The sequence below is a fragment of the Hoplias malabaricus genome, chromosome 10, assembly GCF_029633855.1.
Source record: "Hoplias malabaricus isolate fHopMal1 chromosome 10, fHopMal1.hap1, whole genome shotgun sequence".
NCBI lineage: Eukaryota > Metazoa > Chordata > Actinopteri > Characiformes > Erythrinidae > Hoplias > Hoplias malabaricus.
In genome coordinates this window covers 41,522,805-41,541,972 of record NC_089809.1, presented here as the reverse complement: position 1 = coordinate 41,541,972, position 19,168 = coordinate 41,522,805, and the positions used below count along the sequence as shown (strand labels likewise).

At 43.2% G+C, this 19,168-nt stretch overlaps 1 protein-coding gene across 2 annotated transcripts; it reads left to right on the top strand.

The window, feature by feature from the left end:
• Window positions 1-449: 449 nt before the first annotated feature.
• On the top strand, window positions 450-18,742 carry LOC136708725 (terminal nucleotidyltransferase 4A-like). 2 transcript variants are annotated; one of them, XM_066683481.1, is made up of 13 exons: window positions 450-1,415; window positions 2,423-2,546; window positions 3,954-4,000; window positions 4,101-4,221; window positions 6,194-6,301; window positions 6,576-6,704; window positions 7,783-7,996; window positions 8,182-8,308; window positions 10,052-10,155; window positions 10,314-10,462; window positions 11,670-11,798; window positions 14,773-14,943; window positions 16,586-18,742. In XM_066683481.1, exons 1-13 carry the CDS (start codon window positions 706-708, stop codon window positions 16,742-16,744), a joined length of 2,292 nt encoding a protein of 763 aa, XP_066539578.1. In that variant the 5' UTR covers window positions 450-705; the 3' UTR covers window positions 16,745-18,742. The 2 variants fall into 2 exon arrangements, with proteins under 2 accessions (XP_066539578.1, XP_066539579.1); XM_066683482.1 differs by lacking the exon at window positions 16,586-18,742 and adding an exon at window positions 15,376-15,467.
• The last annotated feature ends 426 nt before the right edge of the window (window positions 18,743-19,168 follow it).

The following is a 19,168-nucleotide window of genomic DNA, read 5'->3' as shown; positions in this document are numbered from 1 at the left end:
AAAAATTCTAGATGCTTCTACTACTTCTAATATAATAATAATAATAATAATAATAATAATAATAATTCTAGATGCTTCTACTTCTAATATAATAATAATAATAATAATAATAATAATAATAATAATAATAATAATAATAATAATTATTATTATTATTTTGCTTATATGTGCATTTTTAATGTTTTTATCCACAGTACTATGTTTATTGGTCTCTTTCATGAGAGGGAGCATTCATAAAATATTTTCGCTGCTTCGTACGCCGTGTATGACACCGTTTACGTGACAAATGAACTTTAATTTAATCCGAATGACGATGAAGATGATGAAGATGATGAAGGGCGGCGGGAGGGTGGGGTGTTGGGGGGATGTGGGTGTGTTCGAGAGTTTAAAAATCCCACACATGCGCAGAACGAGCTTCAGACGCTTTCCCCCCCCCCCTCCCTCTCACATACACACACATACACACACACTGAGGGAGACACACAGATACACACTCGCCATATTGTTAAGATAACGGAGCGGAGTCGTTGGGATCTGAGAGCCGCTAACAGGAGCTCGGAGGGCGGCTTGGTTCGAGTCCTGGACGCAGCTGCGGGTTTTAACGTCTCCGCGGTGGTCGGTTTGGTTTTTAAATCTTCCTTTTCCTCTCTCTCTCTCTTTTTCTGGGTCGAGCGTCATTGTGACTGTGTGTGTTAAGTCGCTCGGATGGACCCGCGGCTCTCCTGGATCCAGCCCGAGCAGAAAGGACCGGCGAACGCGCTGTGGATGCGGGTGTGGGAGACCTCGCAGGGCTTACGGACAAACTGCCCTAGCTCCCCGAGCATGGCGACGGTTTTCCCGGCTCTAGCGAAGAGCAGCGTCGCCGCGGCCGCTGGCTTCAACGGACTCCAACAGCACCATAAGCACCATCCACACCTCGCTAACGGCAGCGCCTCCTCCTCCTCCTCCTCCTCCAACGGTAACGCAACCGCTAACGGAAACCTCTCCCCGCCACTATTAGACAACGTTCCCGTCCTCGACCTCAAATGTCCGCAGAAGGACGGCTCCCATTCGCCGGCCGAGTCCGCAGACTCCGAGACTGACAGCCCCGAGCCAGAATGCCCAGCCTGGGCCAAACTCCACTTCAACTTCGCCGAGCAGCTACACAACATCAACAACTATCTACACATCCGCCGCCATCAACAGCACCTACAGCTGCAACATCAGCCCAGCCACCACCACCATCAGCTCCAGCCACACTTTCACCGGCACTTTCTCCCAGCAGACATCCAGCAGGCCCGGAGAAACAAGGACAACAAAGCCAGCACCTACGGCATCAACTACCTGCTCTCGAACTCCAACCAGAACTCCAACCACAACCACTCAAGTCTGGGCACACCGTGGAAGAGACGCAGATATAGCCCTGCAATTAACGGGTGAGAGACCTAGAGAGAAAGAGACGAGCGATCAACACCATTTCTCCCTGAAAACGTTCTGCTCACCTGTTCACGGTTTACACCTGGCCACTCGAAATAGTGATTGTTTTCTCAAACATGCGTCTTCACTGTCCTCAAGATAACACCCCACTTTCTTGAAATAGTGACATGGGCATGGAGTATCTCAGAGTGGAGACTTCCAGCTGAGAGGAAATTCCAACTTCCTGTATCAAAATAACCAAGAGCTAGGTTTCAGGGCTGAGATCTTTGAGATGAGCTCTCATTCGGAAACACGGAGTACTTGTTTTAAGCAAGTCACTATTTTTGAGATAGTAAATCAAATGTTTTGAAAAACTGCAGCCAGAAACTGGGATGCTTTTGTAGGTCTCCCTTGCGCAAATGTGCTTCTGTATCTTGAAAACATCTTGTATTTATTTTCACCAAACTCAGCCAGCCGCAGAAGTGCAGTTACTTTGTGTGTGGTAGCTGTTGCAAAAGAAGTGTGCTTACGGCTGAAAAGCGTGAGCAAAGGAAGCCAGCGTAGACAAACGCTCTTCAACAACCATGTAGACCCATGTTGTTTTAGTTGTAGGGGTCAGTGCTGAGCTGTTAAAGTCCCACTTGAGTTATAAATGAAACCCCTAAAGCTCTTCTGTTCATCAGAATTACAGATTTAGAGCTAATGTCTTATATTTAAAGAAACAAAATGGATCTACAAACGTGCCATTGGTCCTTGCGTCTGTCCCCACCAACCCCTGAGTAATTCGCCCGCAGCTGTAAAGCACCGCCACATGTTGACCAGATTGGCTTATGACATAGGAAGTCCTGGCCGTCTGATTGTGTTCTTTGACATGCTTATTCCACGTATGCTAAGTCTGCTAGTGTATGCGCATCCTCCTTGAAGTTCTCAATAGCATCTTTCACACTAGTGAAAGAGAGGAGCAGTGTTAGCTGGGTTTATTAGTTGCATCCCTTCACCTGTCTCTCTCTGATTTACTCCCCTCCAGCCTCCATGAAGAGATAGTGGACTTCTACGACTTCATGTCCCCGCGGCCGGAGGAAGAGGCAATGAGGAGGGATGTGGTGAACCGCATTGAGACTGTGATCAAAAGCCTGTGGCCTACAGCTAATGTGGGTAACACTCCTCAGGCCTGAGGTTATGGGTTCAGTACGCTAATGCGTTTTGTTCAGTGTCCGAGCAAGCGTCATTAACTTCAGAGGCAGCTGCCGTTTTTAACTATCTTTTGTAATGGGCTACACCAGATATAAAATTTGGTGCAGATACAAATCACTAGGATTCGTGTCCGTGTCGAAGTTGGTTAAAGCTGTTTGTGGTTTTCAGAAAGGAGCTTTGTGACATTACGTTTTATGGTAGATTTATTAAACTGCACTTTTACGCAATTGATTAACTTTTACCTCTAGCCTTTGGAATAATCTGTACTCATGGTGCAGAGTAATGAGGTACTCTAGTTGGAGAGTGAGTACGTCACGGTAGGGCTGGGCAATATTTCAATATCGATATATATTGCAATATATTATGGTTTTAAAACCCATTTTCAATATTTCAATATACACTATTTACAGCTTCTATCACTGTCTGACGTTCATTACGGGGCACTGTTCTCAGTTCAGAACTCAATTTTAAGTTTAGTTTAAAACTATTAATATCGACAAAGCCGAGAGGTTTGTTTAATGATGTCATGTTTGTTCTTAAAAAGATTTCCGTGGATTTTGTGGTTCATATCGATATTGTTGTTATATCATATCGACCGAAATTAAGAAATGTATCGTGATATAAATTTTGGTCGTATCGTCTTTACTTACTTACCAGCTGCTAGAATCGCCTCAGCGTTTCAGTGATGGATTCTGCTCTTCCAGTATTTAAGCTAAATAGACAGGAGTTGGGAATGCCTTTGCGACCCGAGGAACGGTTCAATGCTGCCTTAACATTAAGGTAATATTAAGGTATCCTCAGTAGGCAGCGTATTTAAGGTATCTACAGCCTATGTGTCAAGAGCCTGCTCTCTATGTAGACAGCTCAGTAGGTTTTGGGACTGATTTTATCATGACTGAAAATATATTGGCAATATTTGTCCACAAGCCGGAATATATAAAATGATTATGGAATATAACGATGTTCACAAAATCCTTATTTAGTTTGAGTATAACATTAGGGTCTATTTGGCTTTGCCATGTTTTTCCAGGCCTCTCAAAGCTGGAATGTAAAGCGTTGGAGGCTGAAGTTGAAAAAGCTCCACCTCAGCATTTGTGTGTTGTCTTAGAACCACATGCACTTTAGCTCTTCCTCCACCAGGGATGCCTTGTGTAGTAGTTTTTCATCCTGTCCTGTTTTTAATGAGGTGGAGGGCTTGTGGTGATGCTTGTGCAAACAGTCTGTGATGTAGATAACTGGTAGCATAGTCATTGCTCTAGAACCACGTGGTAGTAAGAGAGGCCTTGGCAGCTCTGAACTTCCAGTCACTTTTAAAGCAGTACATTGCTGTGATCTCTAATACACCATTTCTCTTTCATATTTAGGTCCAAATTTTTGGCAGCTTCAGTTATGGACTCTATCTCCCAACGAGGTGATGAACTGAACGCTATTCGATGTTCATTCATATGATGATGTTGATGGACAGTTGCTGTTGTTCTTTTTATTAATGATGTAATTCTTGCGTTTGACAGTGATATTGACCTGGTTGTGTTCGGAAAGTGGGAGCGGCCTCCTCTCCAGCAGCTTGACCAGGCCCTGAGGAAGCAGAACATTGCTGAGCCGCGCTTCATCAAAATACTGGATAAAGCCACAGTCAGTCTTCTACAGTCCATTTTTGGTTGACTTCAAAAAGATCAGGTTTTCTGTTTGACATGTACTTGGTAAAAACAGAAAATGGGCAGTTGAGCCTCCTTTCACTTCCTTTAAAGGGGGCATAATCTCTCCCTTTTCCACTAGTCACCGTAGTTCTGGGGTTTTATTTAAATGTCTGTGATCTGATTTGGTGAAAATACCACAAGAATCAAACCCCACAGCAGCGCCCTTCCCGTATAAACGGCTCAGTTCAGAAAGACCTGTTTCAGCACCTGTTCCTTTAAATGATAACGTGCCACTGTTCCCCCCCCGAGCTCACGACAGCGAGGAGAGAAGAGCGGAATTTTATAAAATATTTTTACTTGGTTCTCCGTTCTCATTTTCTCAGTTTTTGCTCTGTTTATTCTCTTCGCTCGTTTGTTTTGCTCCGTTTAACCTCGGCTTTGTGCTCTCACATAAACGTGTTTGGAGAGACTCAGGTAAACTGCAGACATTTTAGTTTAAGAGCACCTACTGTGTTGGTAGGAACTCCAAAACCCAAAATGATTGCGCTAATGCACTGAAATTGATTACTTTTTAAAGTAGGGATGCGCCGATACATTTTTTTCAGTTTAGATATCGATACATGAATTTGTGTATCTATCGATACTCCACACTGATCTGATACCACAGCTGAATTAATAAACCATATACTTCACCTTTTGTGAGAGACTTGAGGCATAAGGATCGACTAAAACATAACTAACGAAAATATTAGCAGGAAATAACAAATTAACACATGGATATAAATGTACTGAAATGCTATTTATTTTTCCCTAAAATGAACTATTGTGTAGGATCCTGGCACAATAGTCCACAAAAATGAAAATCAGTAGCTTCAATTTGTCAAACAAACAAACGGTAATCAGACTTATTTTTAAATATTTAGTGTTAACAGAAATCCAAATAAAATCTAACAGCTGAACCTGACAATAAACAAATAACTTGGTGAAAAACAACCAGTAGTCAAACGTTGTAAACATGCACTCATTCAGTGCAATAAAAAAAAAAATAAAAAAAAAATAAAATAAAATTAGCAGCTGAAAAAGAGAAAATAAGTAGCTTAAATAACTTAAGTTAAAAGTGAATCAATCGCTCCCGTGGATCAGCCCATTTATCCGATATCTGATCCACCTCAAGATCGGTGCATCCCTATTGTAAAGCTCCCCTTTTTAATAAGTACAGCTAGGCCTGGACAATAATTCAATATCAATACATATCGCAATATAAAATGTTTCAAGAACATGATTTTTATACACATTACGGGAGGTCCTCGGGTTACGTCAGTCCTGAGTTACGATGTTTCGTGGTTACGACACATCTCCCATTTACTGTATAAAGCCTTGTTTTGACGTAAGTGGTTTAGTGTCGTAACGTGAACTTCGTGTTTGGTGTGTGCGGCGCGGCGGAAGAATACACGGTTACGTGGCTTGGGACTGAGGAGGATAGGTGTTAGGATAGGATCAGTGCTTACAGTACGTTATTTACGTACAGTATGTTCCGACTTAAACCGAAAATCAGTTTAAGACGCGACGTAGGAACGGATCAACGTCGTAAGTCGAGGACCCCCTGTATTTACAGCGTCTGTCACTGACTGATGGCACTTCCATCACTTGATTGGAATTAATTTGAAAGTTCGTTTAAAAATATTAATATTGACGAAGCCAAGATGTTTATGTTTGAAGTTCAATGTCATGTTTGTTTGTTTTTGGCAGTTTTCCTGTGGCTTTTGTTGTTTGTATCGATATCGGAGTTGTATCGTATCGGCTGAAAGTGTATCGTGATATAAATGTTGTCCGTATCGACCGCTGTAACTGACACTACGCTAAAGATAAGAGGAGACACTTCAGTGAGAGTGCAGCCTTAATGCAATACATTTAAATGAGTGTCAGGTGTTTATAGTTTGACTGAAACTGTCGGCCCTTTTCCTCAGGTTCCTATAATTAAACTCACAGACAGAGAAACGGACGTGAAAGTTGACATCAGCTTTAACGTGGAGACCGGGGTCAAGGCGGCACGCTTTATTAAGGAGCACTTGAAGGTAAATTTTAACTTTTAACTTTAATGGAGTCCAGATACTGTGTCTGATGAAGTGTGCAGTTAAAAACGTTGCTTAATGCTGTGCTTGTATTGTCTCCTGCACTTTAGTGGATACAGTGTTGTCCAGCAGCTATGTCTTGTTTGTTGAAAACCACCGTTCTTGGCCGTGTCTGCGTGATGAAATCTTTTTATTTCATTTTGAATCTGAATTATGCATCTGATGAATGTGTGCTTTCTTTTCTTTCTTGTTTTCTTTCTTTCTTTCTTTGTTTCAGAAATACTCTGTTCTGCCGTATCTGATATTTGTTTTAAAGCAGTTCCTGCTGCAGAGAGACCTGAATGAAGCCTTCACTGGAGGACTAAGTTCTTACTGCCTCATTTTAATGGCCATCAGCTTCTTACAGGTGAGGGTGGAAAAATATCCCAGCGTTGGTCCCATTTAAAAGTGACCAAGGGGGTGAATGTTAACAGAATTTGGAAGCGAATGTCAGACCAAGGACGCGGCTTTTGTTAATGTTGTAGATGCTGACCTACTTTCAGTTCTGTTCGGTTCATATTTAAACCTTTGTTGAAGATGCTGAAAGAACTCTCTGTTCTAGAAAGATAATAAATAACAGCATGTATATATTTTTTTATTGAGTTCTGTTCAATAGAAGCATTCACAGCAGTAGAGTTCTAAAAGGATAAAAGAGGGAAACCAAGAGGACTACAGAGTAATTCAGTGTCCGGACACTTTCATTATGTGGTGGTTAACAGGGTTGTGAAATGTTTCTTGGATGAAAGAGAAGAGCTCTTTTTTTGACATTGACATGTTTCTCAAAGCTTTGGTTACATTTTTAATTGCTGTTTGGGGTTTTTCAAGGATCTCCTCTCCTTCTATGAGAGTTTTTAATGAGTGCGTATATTTATAATCCATTCGGCTAATGATTTTCACTGAGGATTTTCAGCACCTCGTGCCCTGGTGTGACACACACTGTGTATCTGCCTACCATTTGATTCTATTCTATTGAGTCTCCCCATTTAGATATGTTCAGGAATGGATTAGAGCTGTATCGGTTCTTGTATTATGCTATTTCTAATACGTCTGATCACCAGTTCGTTTGAGAGCCAGTCCTTTCTACTTGTATTTAAAGGAGCGCTGGGTAAGAGCTGTTTTTTTCGCTCCTTGAGCTCCCCCTAGTGTTTTCACAGCGCTGTACTGAAACCAGTGAGGAGGGGAAGGGAGCAGGGATGACATCCTGCCCTCCTCTAAAAGATACATAGTGTGGTTTCTGCAGTGCTGAGCCCAGAGTAGCAATGACAGAGGCCTCCCTGTTACAGGTCAGTGAACCATCAGTGATTTCGAAGCTGAAATTTTGGGTTAAAAGGGTTTTGTAGTGTTCCTTTTTAAAAGCATAGTTTTGCAGTTAGAGGCAGGGTCAGTGATGTATGGTTTTTGCTGCTGTTAATGAAGTGCCCATGCAAAACTGTGTGTGTTCACAGCTCCACCCCAGAATCGACTGCAGGAGCTCCAATATCAATCTGGGCATTTTGCTGATTGAGTTCTTTGAGTTGTATGGGAGGAATTTTAACTACTTGAAAACTGGCATCCGTGTGAAGAATGGAGGGGCGTACATGGCTAAAGAAGAGATGATGAAAGCCATGACAAATGGCTACAGACCCTCGACGCTTTGTATTGAGGACCCAAACTTACCAGGTGTGTGTTTTATGCCTTCGGTAAGACTACGTGACTTGGGGAATATCTCTAATTGTGATGTTTCAGAGCAGTTTTGTGATTGATTCCTTTAAAGTAAGGTCCAGGCCTGTGCCACTTGTTTGTTAGTTTCTACAGTGGGTTTAGCCTCAGTACAGGTTCTGATATTAATTGCTGGTATCTCACAGGAAATGACGTGGGCCGGAGCTCGTACGGTGCTATGCAGGTCAAGCAGGTGTTTGACTACGCGTACATTGTCCTGAGTCATGCTGTCTCTCCCCTGGCCCGCTCCTATCCCAACAAGGACATGGACAGGTCAGTCTCTGCCCAACAGAACAGAGAATTTATATTTCCGTCAGCCACTGTTCCTGACATTTTTATCCAGCCATTGATAACACTTCTCGAGCTGTGCTCTTATTGGAGGATGAGTCTTGTCTGTTGTTCGGCTCTTAGTCTCCGGCACCCCTCCCCAAACATATTCGACTACTCAAAGTACGTAAAGTACACATGTTCAAAAAGAATATTTGATGTTATATAAGCTAAATATAATTATATTATTAGTCTGAAATATCTTTCAGTTCTGATTATCACATTTTATTGTCCCCTGGCAACATATTTCACAATCATCAGATGTGTAACAAAAACACTTTTGTATAACAGCTGAACACTCTGGCTTCTTTAAAAGGGGTTTAAACAACCCCTACCCGCCCCCGGGGTGGGGGGGAAACCCAAACAAAAACAGTACATTAAATGAATGGCATACTTCCTGTAGATGAAGTACAGCAGATCTGTAGTCTGTAGAAGACACCCTTCCTGCAAGTGCATTGCCAAGTTCGGTGTCTGAGTCTCTGAAATTCAAACAGCTTTTAAACAGTTATTTTAAGAGGACATATTCAAAAAATTAATTCAATAACTGTAACCCTTATCCAGTTCAGGGTCGCGGTGGGTCCAGAGCCTACCTGGAATCATTGGGCACAAGGCAGGAATACACTCTGGAGGGGGCACCAGTCCTTCACAGGGCAACACACATATTCACTCACACACACACACACCCCTACGGACACTTTTGAGTCGCCAATCCACCTACCAACGTATTTTTTGGACTGTGGGAGGAAACCGGAGCACCCGGAGGAAACCCACGCAGACACAGAGAGAACACACCACACTCCTCACAGACAGTCACCCGGAGGAAACCCACGCAGACACAGGGAGAACACACCTCACTCCTCACAGACAGTCACCAGGAGGAAACCCACGCAGACACAGGGAGAACACACCACACTCCTCACAGACAGTCACCCGGAGGAAACCCACGCAGACACAGGGAGAACACACCACACTCCTCACAGACAGTCACCCGGAGGAAACCCACGCAGACACAGGGAGAACACACCACACTCCTCACAGACAGTCACCCGGAGGAAACCCACGCAGACACAGGGAGAACACACCACACTCCTCACAGACAGTCACCCGGAGTGGGAATTGAACCCATAACCTCCAGGTCTCTGGAGCTGTGTGACTGCGACACCTACCTGCTGCGCCACCATGTCGCCATATTTTAAATAAATAAATAAATATTACTTTTTGGGGACATCTTAATTCTGTGTTTTGGAGCCCACTAATCTGCTGTTAACGAAACCCAAGTCAGAATACACATGGAGGGGTGAGTTGTTCTGACTCTGCTCCACTTCTCTTGCCAAGTTCAGGGATTATAAAATTGTCCCACCCCCTCTGAGTCTCTCCAGTCACAGCACTGGACCTGTGTTTGATAGAGCATGAAGATGAGGTTAAATGGAGCAAAACAGACACAATGGTCACAGAGCAATAAGAGCACTGAGTAAAAACAAAGAAGCAAAACGGCTACAAGCCAGAGCTTCTGCTCCTCGGTGTGAACAGTGGCTCATTTATCATTTGAAAGAACGGGTGCTGAAACAGGCTCTGAACGGGGCTCTATAGACAGCGTGGTGTGATCCTTCTGGTCCACAGTAGTTTGATTTAAACTTTGTTCACTTGTGGAAAAGATGTGCATTGTTTTCCTTTGTTTTGTTCTCGTAGCACACTCGGCCGGATAATCAGATTGACCCAGGAGATGATTGACTACAGGGAGTGGATCATCAAGAAATGGGGAGACAGACACAACGCCAGGATAAACCACTATAGTGAGTTCAGAGGCGTTTCACAGCTTTGCAAATTAAGGCAGATATTTAATTCTTCTTGATGTGTACATTCAATTAATTCGCTTTTGTCATGAGCTGATTAATGGGATTATAATTAAATGGCTTTGTAGCGAAACAGGTTTCCGCTGTCTGCTTTGCAGATGTCCCGTTTGTAGGTGACTCTGAGGAACAGCAGAGAGACTCCTCGTCTCCTCAAAGCGCTGATTCCATCATGTCCCTGTCAAGCCCCCAACAGCACTCCTCTTCCTCATCCTCCTCTTCTGTTTCCTCCCTTTCAGGAAGTGACATAGTAAGTTTTTTTAGAGCTGTTTTCTCAGAAGCTTTTGTGCAGAAATGTGAGATTTGGGGTAAAAGTGTTGCCATGGGGCAGAACGACGTTTTCTTCTGTTCTACACATCGTCTTGTTTTGTTAGAATATTTTATTAATATTATTTAATATTGCTCTATTCAGCACTTCTCTCAAAATTGTGTTTATAATTAATAACACTCAGTAAGCCATTTTAAGATTTGAACTGTGACCACTTAACCCTGATATCTGTGTAAATGTGAGGTTTAAAGTTGACTGTGTATCTGGTTAATGGCAGGAGTAACATCGACCTCAGTAGCTTTCTCTACATCCAGGTCTTTGCCAACAAGCATTCGATAAGGCACTTGTGTTTATTTATAGAGCACCTTTCATACAAGGGCAATTCAAAGAGTCAAAAGAAACAGTAAAAGAAAGATATTAAAAAGCCCTGTAATTTTAAAAAATGTTCTATAAACCATTGCTGTCCAATCAAAAACATGTATCTCCCAAAATAAATAGTAGCTTTACTAGAGAAGGAAAAAACCTTCTTAAATTTCAGTGAAAGTCAGTGTAAGTAGATTTTATTTGAAGCCATTTTGGAGCGTTTCTATTGGTCCATTCATTATGAATTGTTCACACAGTGTGAAGGACAGCTGCTGGGTTTCAGTGATGTAGTAAAATAAAAAATTAACCAAAATGGGGACAGATATTTTTAATTGGACAGCGACCAAATGAAAGTGCGCTTTGTCATTGCGCAATTTGCAAAAGACTTTTATGCCTGTGTTTGACCAATCCGTGACAGTGAGAACAACTTGGTAAGTGCTAGCAATGACTGTTATATCTATCGTATCTTAGTCTTATCGAAGCACACACGGTGCCTGTAGGCATTTACACCTGTGGCTTAGGGGCCGCATCCCAGTTCTTGGGGAGTAGGTAGGGAACGCCCCCGCCCTTTTTTCCCCAAGTCTGCTTCTTTAATCATTAGGCACGTCTGCACCCTAATATCCTGTGGTTCCTAATTGTAAATAAAGGGAAGCACCGCCATTGGTGACCACACAGGCATCTGCCATTTGTGACGTAAAATGTTATGTCGATCAATGCCTGCTGTTTAAAAACACAAGCTTTGTGATGCACAACTTGGACTTTTTTTGGGCTCGCCTCGTAACTCAAATGGTCACAGTGTAATAGTTTGCCTCCCTCCCTTTTCCAGGACTCTGACTCTGTTCCATGTGGAACCAAGCAGCTCCACTCATTCCCCACATCCACTCAGCCCAGCACCCAGCAGAAGCCTCAAAGCAGGGCTAACCAGTCTGAAAGCATTTCATCCTCCAAGACACAGGTAGGATTACATTAGGGCCTCACAGGACTAACGCAAGGCCTGCAGTAATGACTGAGGACATCAGTCTCACTCAAGCCCTGGTTCTGGATGCCTACACTGTTTGTGGAAACTGAAGGCTTTTACCTGAAATATCCTCTCACCCCAGAAGAGCCAAGCTGCTTAGGTGTAGACGGTGACTTCAAAAATTAAAGCAGAGATGGGAAATTTCTTGGCGGAGAGTACTTGCAATTAGATGCAATTTAAAATCTCACTGTGCCTCTTCCTGTGGCACCCTCTGTGCAATTACCATAGTGTAGCTGTTACTGCACTTCCCTATGGATGAGACTCGTTTCCCCATATAATCGGGCTAAATTAAGCTTGTTTGGTTTTATTTTTCTGTATGTTTGTCTAAAGTGTAGGAGTTTTCGGTATTTTGTTTGCATCTGTCTCTATGTATTTATAGATTTTCTAGCTTTACTAAGGCGTCAATGATCTGCATTCATGACCTTAAATGCAAGCACTATATGAAGTTCAGACGACTTGTGTAGTTCAGACTGCAGATGTTTTAGCACCGTGGTTCTCAAACGTTTTCTATCATTCCCCACCTCAGAAGAAGGGGCGTTTCCGTGCCACACCCGCACCATATCGCCCCAAAAATAGTAATAACTTACACATGTAAGTTCACGGTTTTCTAGTTTATTGAAGTAGCATCAACCTCTCTCTCTAAATCAGTAGCTTAACATTAAACACCAGCTACACCATTAACATCACTGTACAAACATTCAAAAACACAGAAAATTGGCCTAATATTTAAACTGTGCTTCAGTTTCTCACTTTTCAATCTGTGCAAAAAATAGCAAAGGCAGGTGCAGGGCGTAGGAGTGAGTTATTGGTGAGGGACATATTTGTCAAAGCCCACTCCACACCCAAAATATTAGCTATAAGTTGGTTCCTTATTTGGTTCCACATTTGTAAAGATGTGGAACAGCAATTGATTAACATTAATGTTAGAGAGTGAGGCTGTGTTCCAATCAACACACTATGGATCTTTACATGCTACACTACAGAGACACTGCTAAGGTTTTTACACACTTTTCAGAGCAGCAGTGTACAGTTTGGGACACAGCCGGAGACTAACTTGCTGCATGTTTAGAGTGCTTTCTCACAACCTGAACACAGCTTAAAATTAATGTTCACTAACTCTCAGATTGTCCTGTTTCCCTAACAGTTATATACAGACCGCTTTTATAGCTGTAATTAGCCGTCATTGTGCGGCACGGTGGCGCAGCAGGTAGCGTCACAGTGACTATGAGGAGTTTGGTGTGTTCTCCGGGTGTTCCAGTTTCTTCCCACGGTCCAAAAACACACGTTGGTAGGTGGATTGGTGACCCAAGTGTTCGTAGGTGTGAGTGTGTGTCACCCTGTGAAGGACTGGCGCCCCCTCCAGGGTGTGTTCCCGCCTTGCGCCCAATGATTCCAGGTAGTCTCTGGACACACCGCAACCCTGAACTGGAAAATCAGTTACAGATAATGAATGAGTGTTATCTGTCGTGTTCTCGTTACTGACCTCAGGACCCAGAGCTGGTAAACGCTAACTTTATAAACCAGACTCTGATGGTGAAGGCCAGTGAAGCTGATGATTAGAGGAGCTTTATATTTGGTACCTTAGCGAAGGGTTAAATAAAACCGACCTTGTCTGACTTGTCTGATTTGTTAATCTCGGTGGCGCAGTTTCAAAATAAGTAAAAACCATGTCTTTATCTCTTCGTGGGTGGGGGTTGGACGTGGCTCCTACACCAAAGGGCAGGTGAACAAATGACTATGCCTCATCGCAGCATTTGCACTACACAGCTTTTTTAAAACGGGGTTGCACGCTCGATACTGCCACTCAAGTCATAAACGTAATACACACCTCTACTGCCCTGTTGTACTGTTTACATTGTTCCATTGCAGTTAACATTCCAGTATCGATTACTATTTTTCACCCTTTGGTTCTAGGCATGCTACATTTTTCTGGTCTCCTATCGAATGTTCTATTAGTATGTTTAAGGGCTATTAATGAATCCATTGGGTGGGTGATTTTTACTGAGTACGCTTTATTGGCAAAGCAGAAAGGCATTAATAAAGACGGACAAGAAAAGGGTCACTTCCGATTCCTTGTGCCCCAACTGCAATACCTACCGCCCCACTACTGTTTTAGTACGTCACAGGAAGTGAGAGATTTGTGACACATCTGACTTGAGCCCCTTTTTAACTGTAAGATGTATATATTTCTTACTTAATGTAAGCTAAGCCTTTAACTTCAGTGATTCAAACACACATCCAGTGCACACAAAGTTGTCAAAGTAAAAGAGGAAAGATTCCAGCTGCAGTTTTTATTCTGTTTCCAAGCCGTTTTCTGATTGTTTTATCTGTGAAATGTCGCAGGATTGCAGTGGGTGCAGGTTTATAACTGTAATGGATGCGCCACATGAGACACATTCTGATGACCTTGAATGGCTTCTTTACCTGGGCCAGGTGTGGTTTAGTTCAGGGGTAGAGCTAAATTCTACAGGGGATCCAGGCTGTCAGAGGTACAGCAGCTAAGCCAGAGAAACTATTACAGTTACGTTTTAAATGAAATAGTATTTGGCAGAAAATAACCCCCCCCCCCCCCAGGACTCTTGATTCATTTTTGAAATAAGGTAAGTTTATTTATAGAGCACCTTTCATACAGAAGCAATTCAAAGTGCTTTATGGGAAAAAAACTGTTAAATTTAAAGCCAGAATAAAATCATTAAAATCCAATAAAACAATTACATATAAAGAGTAAAATGATTAAAGTGATGACGTCGTTGATTTAAAAGTGTCTAAAATCAGGGCTCTTTTAACGTTCACAGTCGGCTGGTTCCATTTATGAGCAGCGCAGGAGCTAAGCTACTTTTCAAGGTGAAAATAAAGTGAAGACAAAGCTGTGATGCACAACCTTCCTGTTCTCTATTTTCATCTCTTTCAGCTGAGAAAATCCCTCCCAGCAAATGTTGTGGTACCGCTACCGTTGCCAGCGAGAGCGTCGTGTGTGGATGGATGTGCTCCGTTTAGTGCTGGGTACCGGATGCCCACCCCAGTGGCTTCCCCAGTCTACCTCAGCCCTCTCCCAGGTCCCCACCACCAGCACTATGCCAAGGTAAGTCAAGTCTCCAGCCCCTGTCTCTGAAATACCTGTGCTGCACAAAGCTAGGTGTTTTATCAGTGAATTTGGGGTGCTTTAAGTGAATATAAATGGAATGTATGGGGCAGTGGGGAGCAATGAAGGACCTTATGGCACATCCTGCTTCATCCTAATCTGCTAAACTCGGATAGAAATGTATAATGCTGTATTTTATTGTAACGTCTGTTAACTTTTATGTTCACTTATAAAACATCGGTTATAGAAAATAACTTTGGCGTAAATAACGAAAAAGTGACAGATCCAGATTCCATCCCACATCTGGGGTCATAAACCCATGGCTATTTCAGCCAGTAACTGAGTGAGCAAACATTTACATTAGCTGTTTGTTTGGAGAAATTTTAGTCTCAGTCCCAAAATGCCAGACAGCAGCTTGCAATGTGTTTACAGGCAGCATGCAGAGAGTTGGAAGTACATTCAGTTTAATGAAGCACCTGCAGAGGTTTCACATGAGTAGCAGGAGCCAACAGACAGACACCATCAGATTCTCACTGAGGTTTTCCTCAAAGGCTATTGAAGTTCTTCATTATCCTTGATGACCCACTACCATCTTCACTGGAAAATGTGTGATTTCACTGCTTGTTGGAGCCTAGGTATAATCTCCAATCCTGAAAAAAACATACATTAACACTTACAGCATTTAGCGGACGCTCTTATCCAATGCAACGTTTTAGCACTGACACGTCGACAAAGTGATAAATGTGAGGCCTGAGGTATCAATCTCAAGGTTGTATTGTTGCCTGTTACTTTATTGATACTGCCTATGTATATTTATTAATTTTTTTCTTTTATTCACACCGCACTCCTCACAGACAGTCACCCGGAGGAAACCCAGGCAGACACAGGGAGAACACACCGCACTCCTCACAGACAGTCACCCGGAGGAAACCCACGCAGACACAGGGAGAACACACCACACTCCTCACAGACAGTCACCCGGAGGAAACCCACGCAGACACAGGGAGAACACACCACACTCCTCACAGACAGTCACCCGGAGGAAACCCACGCAGACAGAGAGAACACACCACACTCCTCACAGACAGTCACCCGGAGGAAACCCACGCAGACACAGGGAGAACACACCACACTCCTCACAGACAGTCACCCGGAGGAAACCCACGCAGACACAGGGAGAACACACCACACTCCTCACAGACAGTCACCCGGAGGAAACCCACGCAGACACAGGGAGAACACACCACACTTTTTTTGATTTATTGCCCAGTCCTTGTCACGGGCAGCACGGTGATTTAGTGGTTAGCGCGACCTTGGGTTCAAGTCCGATCTGGGTGGAGTTTCCATGTTCTCCCTGTGTCTGCGTGGGTTTCCTCCGGAAAACCTCCAAAAACAGAGGTTAGGTGAATTGGCTTCTCTCATGACTGCCCTGATGTGAGTGTGTGCCCAGATATGGATTGGCGCTCTGTCCTGGGTGAAACCGTAGTGCCAGATGCAGTCCTCCAGGTGGACGGTCGTTCCTAGTTCAATCGATACCCTGTTAGAGTCCAAAGAAAGTACCCTTCACCTGTGTAAAGAGGGTTACTGGAGTTCCAGTAGCCGAACCAGAATTAACAAAGCTTTTCTTTCTCATCTCTTCCAGTTTAATAACGGTCAGAGGTTTGGACTGAAGGGGCCACCCCACACCGGTGGCTTTGAGCCTGGGATGATGTCTGGACCACGAGTCCACCCTCCACAGCACAATCGTAACAGCTGGCGCCGCCGCAGGAGGGAAACGGTGCCATCCAGCCTCAGCAGATAGATCCACGCCTGCTGCGGGTCAGAGGAAGCACTTCTTCCCAGTTCGCCGCCAAACACACCCCCACCCTGCTCTGACACAAGTGTCTCCAGGACGTCTCCAGGTCACGGCATGTCTGTCTGCGTGTCGTATGTGACTGACTGGCTGTTTGGATGTACTTGCTTGTTATACAGTTTCACTTTTCACCTTTATTTTTTGTTTCCGTGTTGTCTGGTGGCTGTAGCCTTATTTTTTTTTACTTTAAGTTTAGAGGCTAAATCTGGGTTTCTGTTTGTGGTGCACACTAAACGTTTTCCACACAGCCAGGCTGTACTTGGAATTATATTTACTATAACTCTTGTGCAATATGGGTGTTTTTAAATTTTTAGTTCCTACTTTTTTCTTTTAATTTAATGTTTGTCAGAGTTTACATTTCTTTGTGTTTTGTGATGAATGTAAAACTGTGGCGAGGTTAATTTTATGTTAATTTTCTCATGTGTTCAGATCCAGGCCATGGAAATTTTTTTCTGTGAACCGTGGCTGTGGTTTGGCTCATGACGAAACGTAATGTACGTGTTCAGTTCTGCAAGACGTCCTCCCAGTGCGCCGGCCTGCCATATGTGCATTTCTGCATCCGCACCAGCAGGTGGAGCCATCGTTCTTAAAACTGCTCTGTGCCAAACTCCTATGGCTACTGCAAACGGAGGCCTGACAGACCAAGTGTTCCTTATGTCATTGCCTAAGTCTTTTCACGTCCAGCAACGTACCAAACTGCTTCTTGATTTTTAGCCTTTGTTTACCTGTCTGTCCTTTTTATTTTGCTTTCCGGTGGATTCCGAGTGTGTTCTTACTGCTCTTTGTGGCCAACGCTGTAGTTGGATCAAGAGAACGGTGGGAGCATCTCACTACTTCTCCATGTGGATTTGAATTTGTTGGAATCTCACGTGAAAGCTTGAACACTAGGACGTAGCGAGCGCGTCTCGCGTCAGTCTGATTTGAAATCAGTGTTTTGTTTCGTCTTGTGTGTGTGTTTTTTACATAAAGGATCTTCAGAAAAGGGTTTGCTTCTTGCTTTCCCAGAGGCAAGACTAATTCGTGATTCCGTTATGGAATCTGTCGGCTTCTTGTTCTGTCAAGAGCACCGCGTGTACACGAACACATGACCAACCGTGTAACTTTTTCTTTCATTTTTTTAAATTTTTTTTTTTTTCGGGTGGAAACTCTGCCAAGAAACGGCTTGCAGTTTTAATACGACTTCTTCTTCTGTAAATTGGAGACAATTCTTCCAAATGGACATCACTTGATTGATGGCGCAGCTTATACCAGTGCCAAATTTTAGCCCATCACTCTCCTGAACTCGAGACCAGTTTGTTCAAGCGTTGTGCAGTATTTCTACCAGTATTCTATGCAAAAAGTATGTGGTATTTATTTTGCTTACAGAGGCAGGTCGTCATGGACCTTGTCCATTATCCATGCTCCTGCCGTCATGGTGAGCGCTGTGGTACGGGATGGTAAAGGTGATCTTGTTGGTATCATGTACTGTTCACTTATTTACTTTCTTTTATACTGAAGGAACCTAACTGTGTCCTGGCAAATATTCCATGGAGCACTCCAATTTTTTTTTTTTTTTTTAATTATTGTTTTAATAAATGTTTGTCCCAAAGACCGTCTTAAGGTGTGCCCCACTGTGTAACCCATTTCAGCATTGCCTTCTTTACCTAGCACCCCTGGAAGTGGCTTCCTGATCCATCTGGTAAAGGGCGTAGTGCTGGAGAACTACCAGAAGGAGAATCCTGCTATGGACATGGAAAAGGGAACATAGCTGAGCTTTCGGAGAACGGAGAACTCTTTGAGGGTCTTCATTTTGGCATTGTTCCTGTGAAAGGTGTTGTCCACATGGGCCAAATGTGTCACCTGCCGTAAGGTGATGTTTGAATGTATCCTGAAGTAACTGAGGCCTTCGGGGAAGTTTTCTTGCTCTTTTTTTTTTTTTTTGGTCCCTGGATATTTTTATGTAAAAGGTTTTCTACAGATTATTTTTTAAATAAATATCGTAAAAGACTCTTATTGGCCTCGTTCCTTGTCGCCCACATCTGCATGGGAGCTGTGGATGTTTTTAAAGGACCCAGTTTAGTAAAATTTGTGCTGTGATCAAAGCCTAGTCTTAAATATAGAAGTGAAAACCATGAATGACTTAACTGTAGATCCTCTTTCTTCCTCCTGGAGGCGCTCTTGTGTCAGTCATTGATGGCTCTGAGAACACATCCTCATTACTCATTTCCTATTTGTTTGAATTGCGATTACAGTATAAATATAGTCGATGCCTGGAAGGTTGTAGTCTGTGAAGCTGCGGAATAACCGAGTATTTTAAAGGGTTTATATGTCCCACTTTACTGCTACTGTTTGGTCACACCCTGGACCAGCACTTACTCTGCAATACACTGCATA

Excerpts from the sequence above, each read along its gene's own strand:
- LOC136708725 (XM_066683481.1), top strand. The coding sequence starts at position 706 with ATGGACCCGCGGCTCTCCTGGATCCAGCCCGAGCAGAAAGGACCGGCG. Across the intron at positions 4,001-4,100 it reads GGACTCTATCTCCCAACGAG|TGATATTGACCTGGTTGTGT; the intron begins GTGATGAACTGA and ends TGCGTTTGACAG. Across the intron at positions 10,156-10,313 it reads CGCCAGGATAAACCACTATA|ATGTCCCGTTTGTAGGTGAC; the intron begins GTGAGTTCAGAG and ends TCTGCTTTGCAG.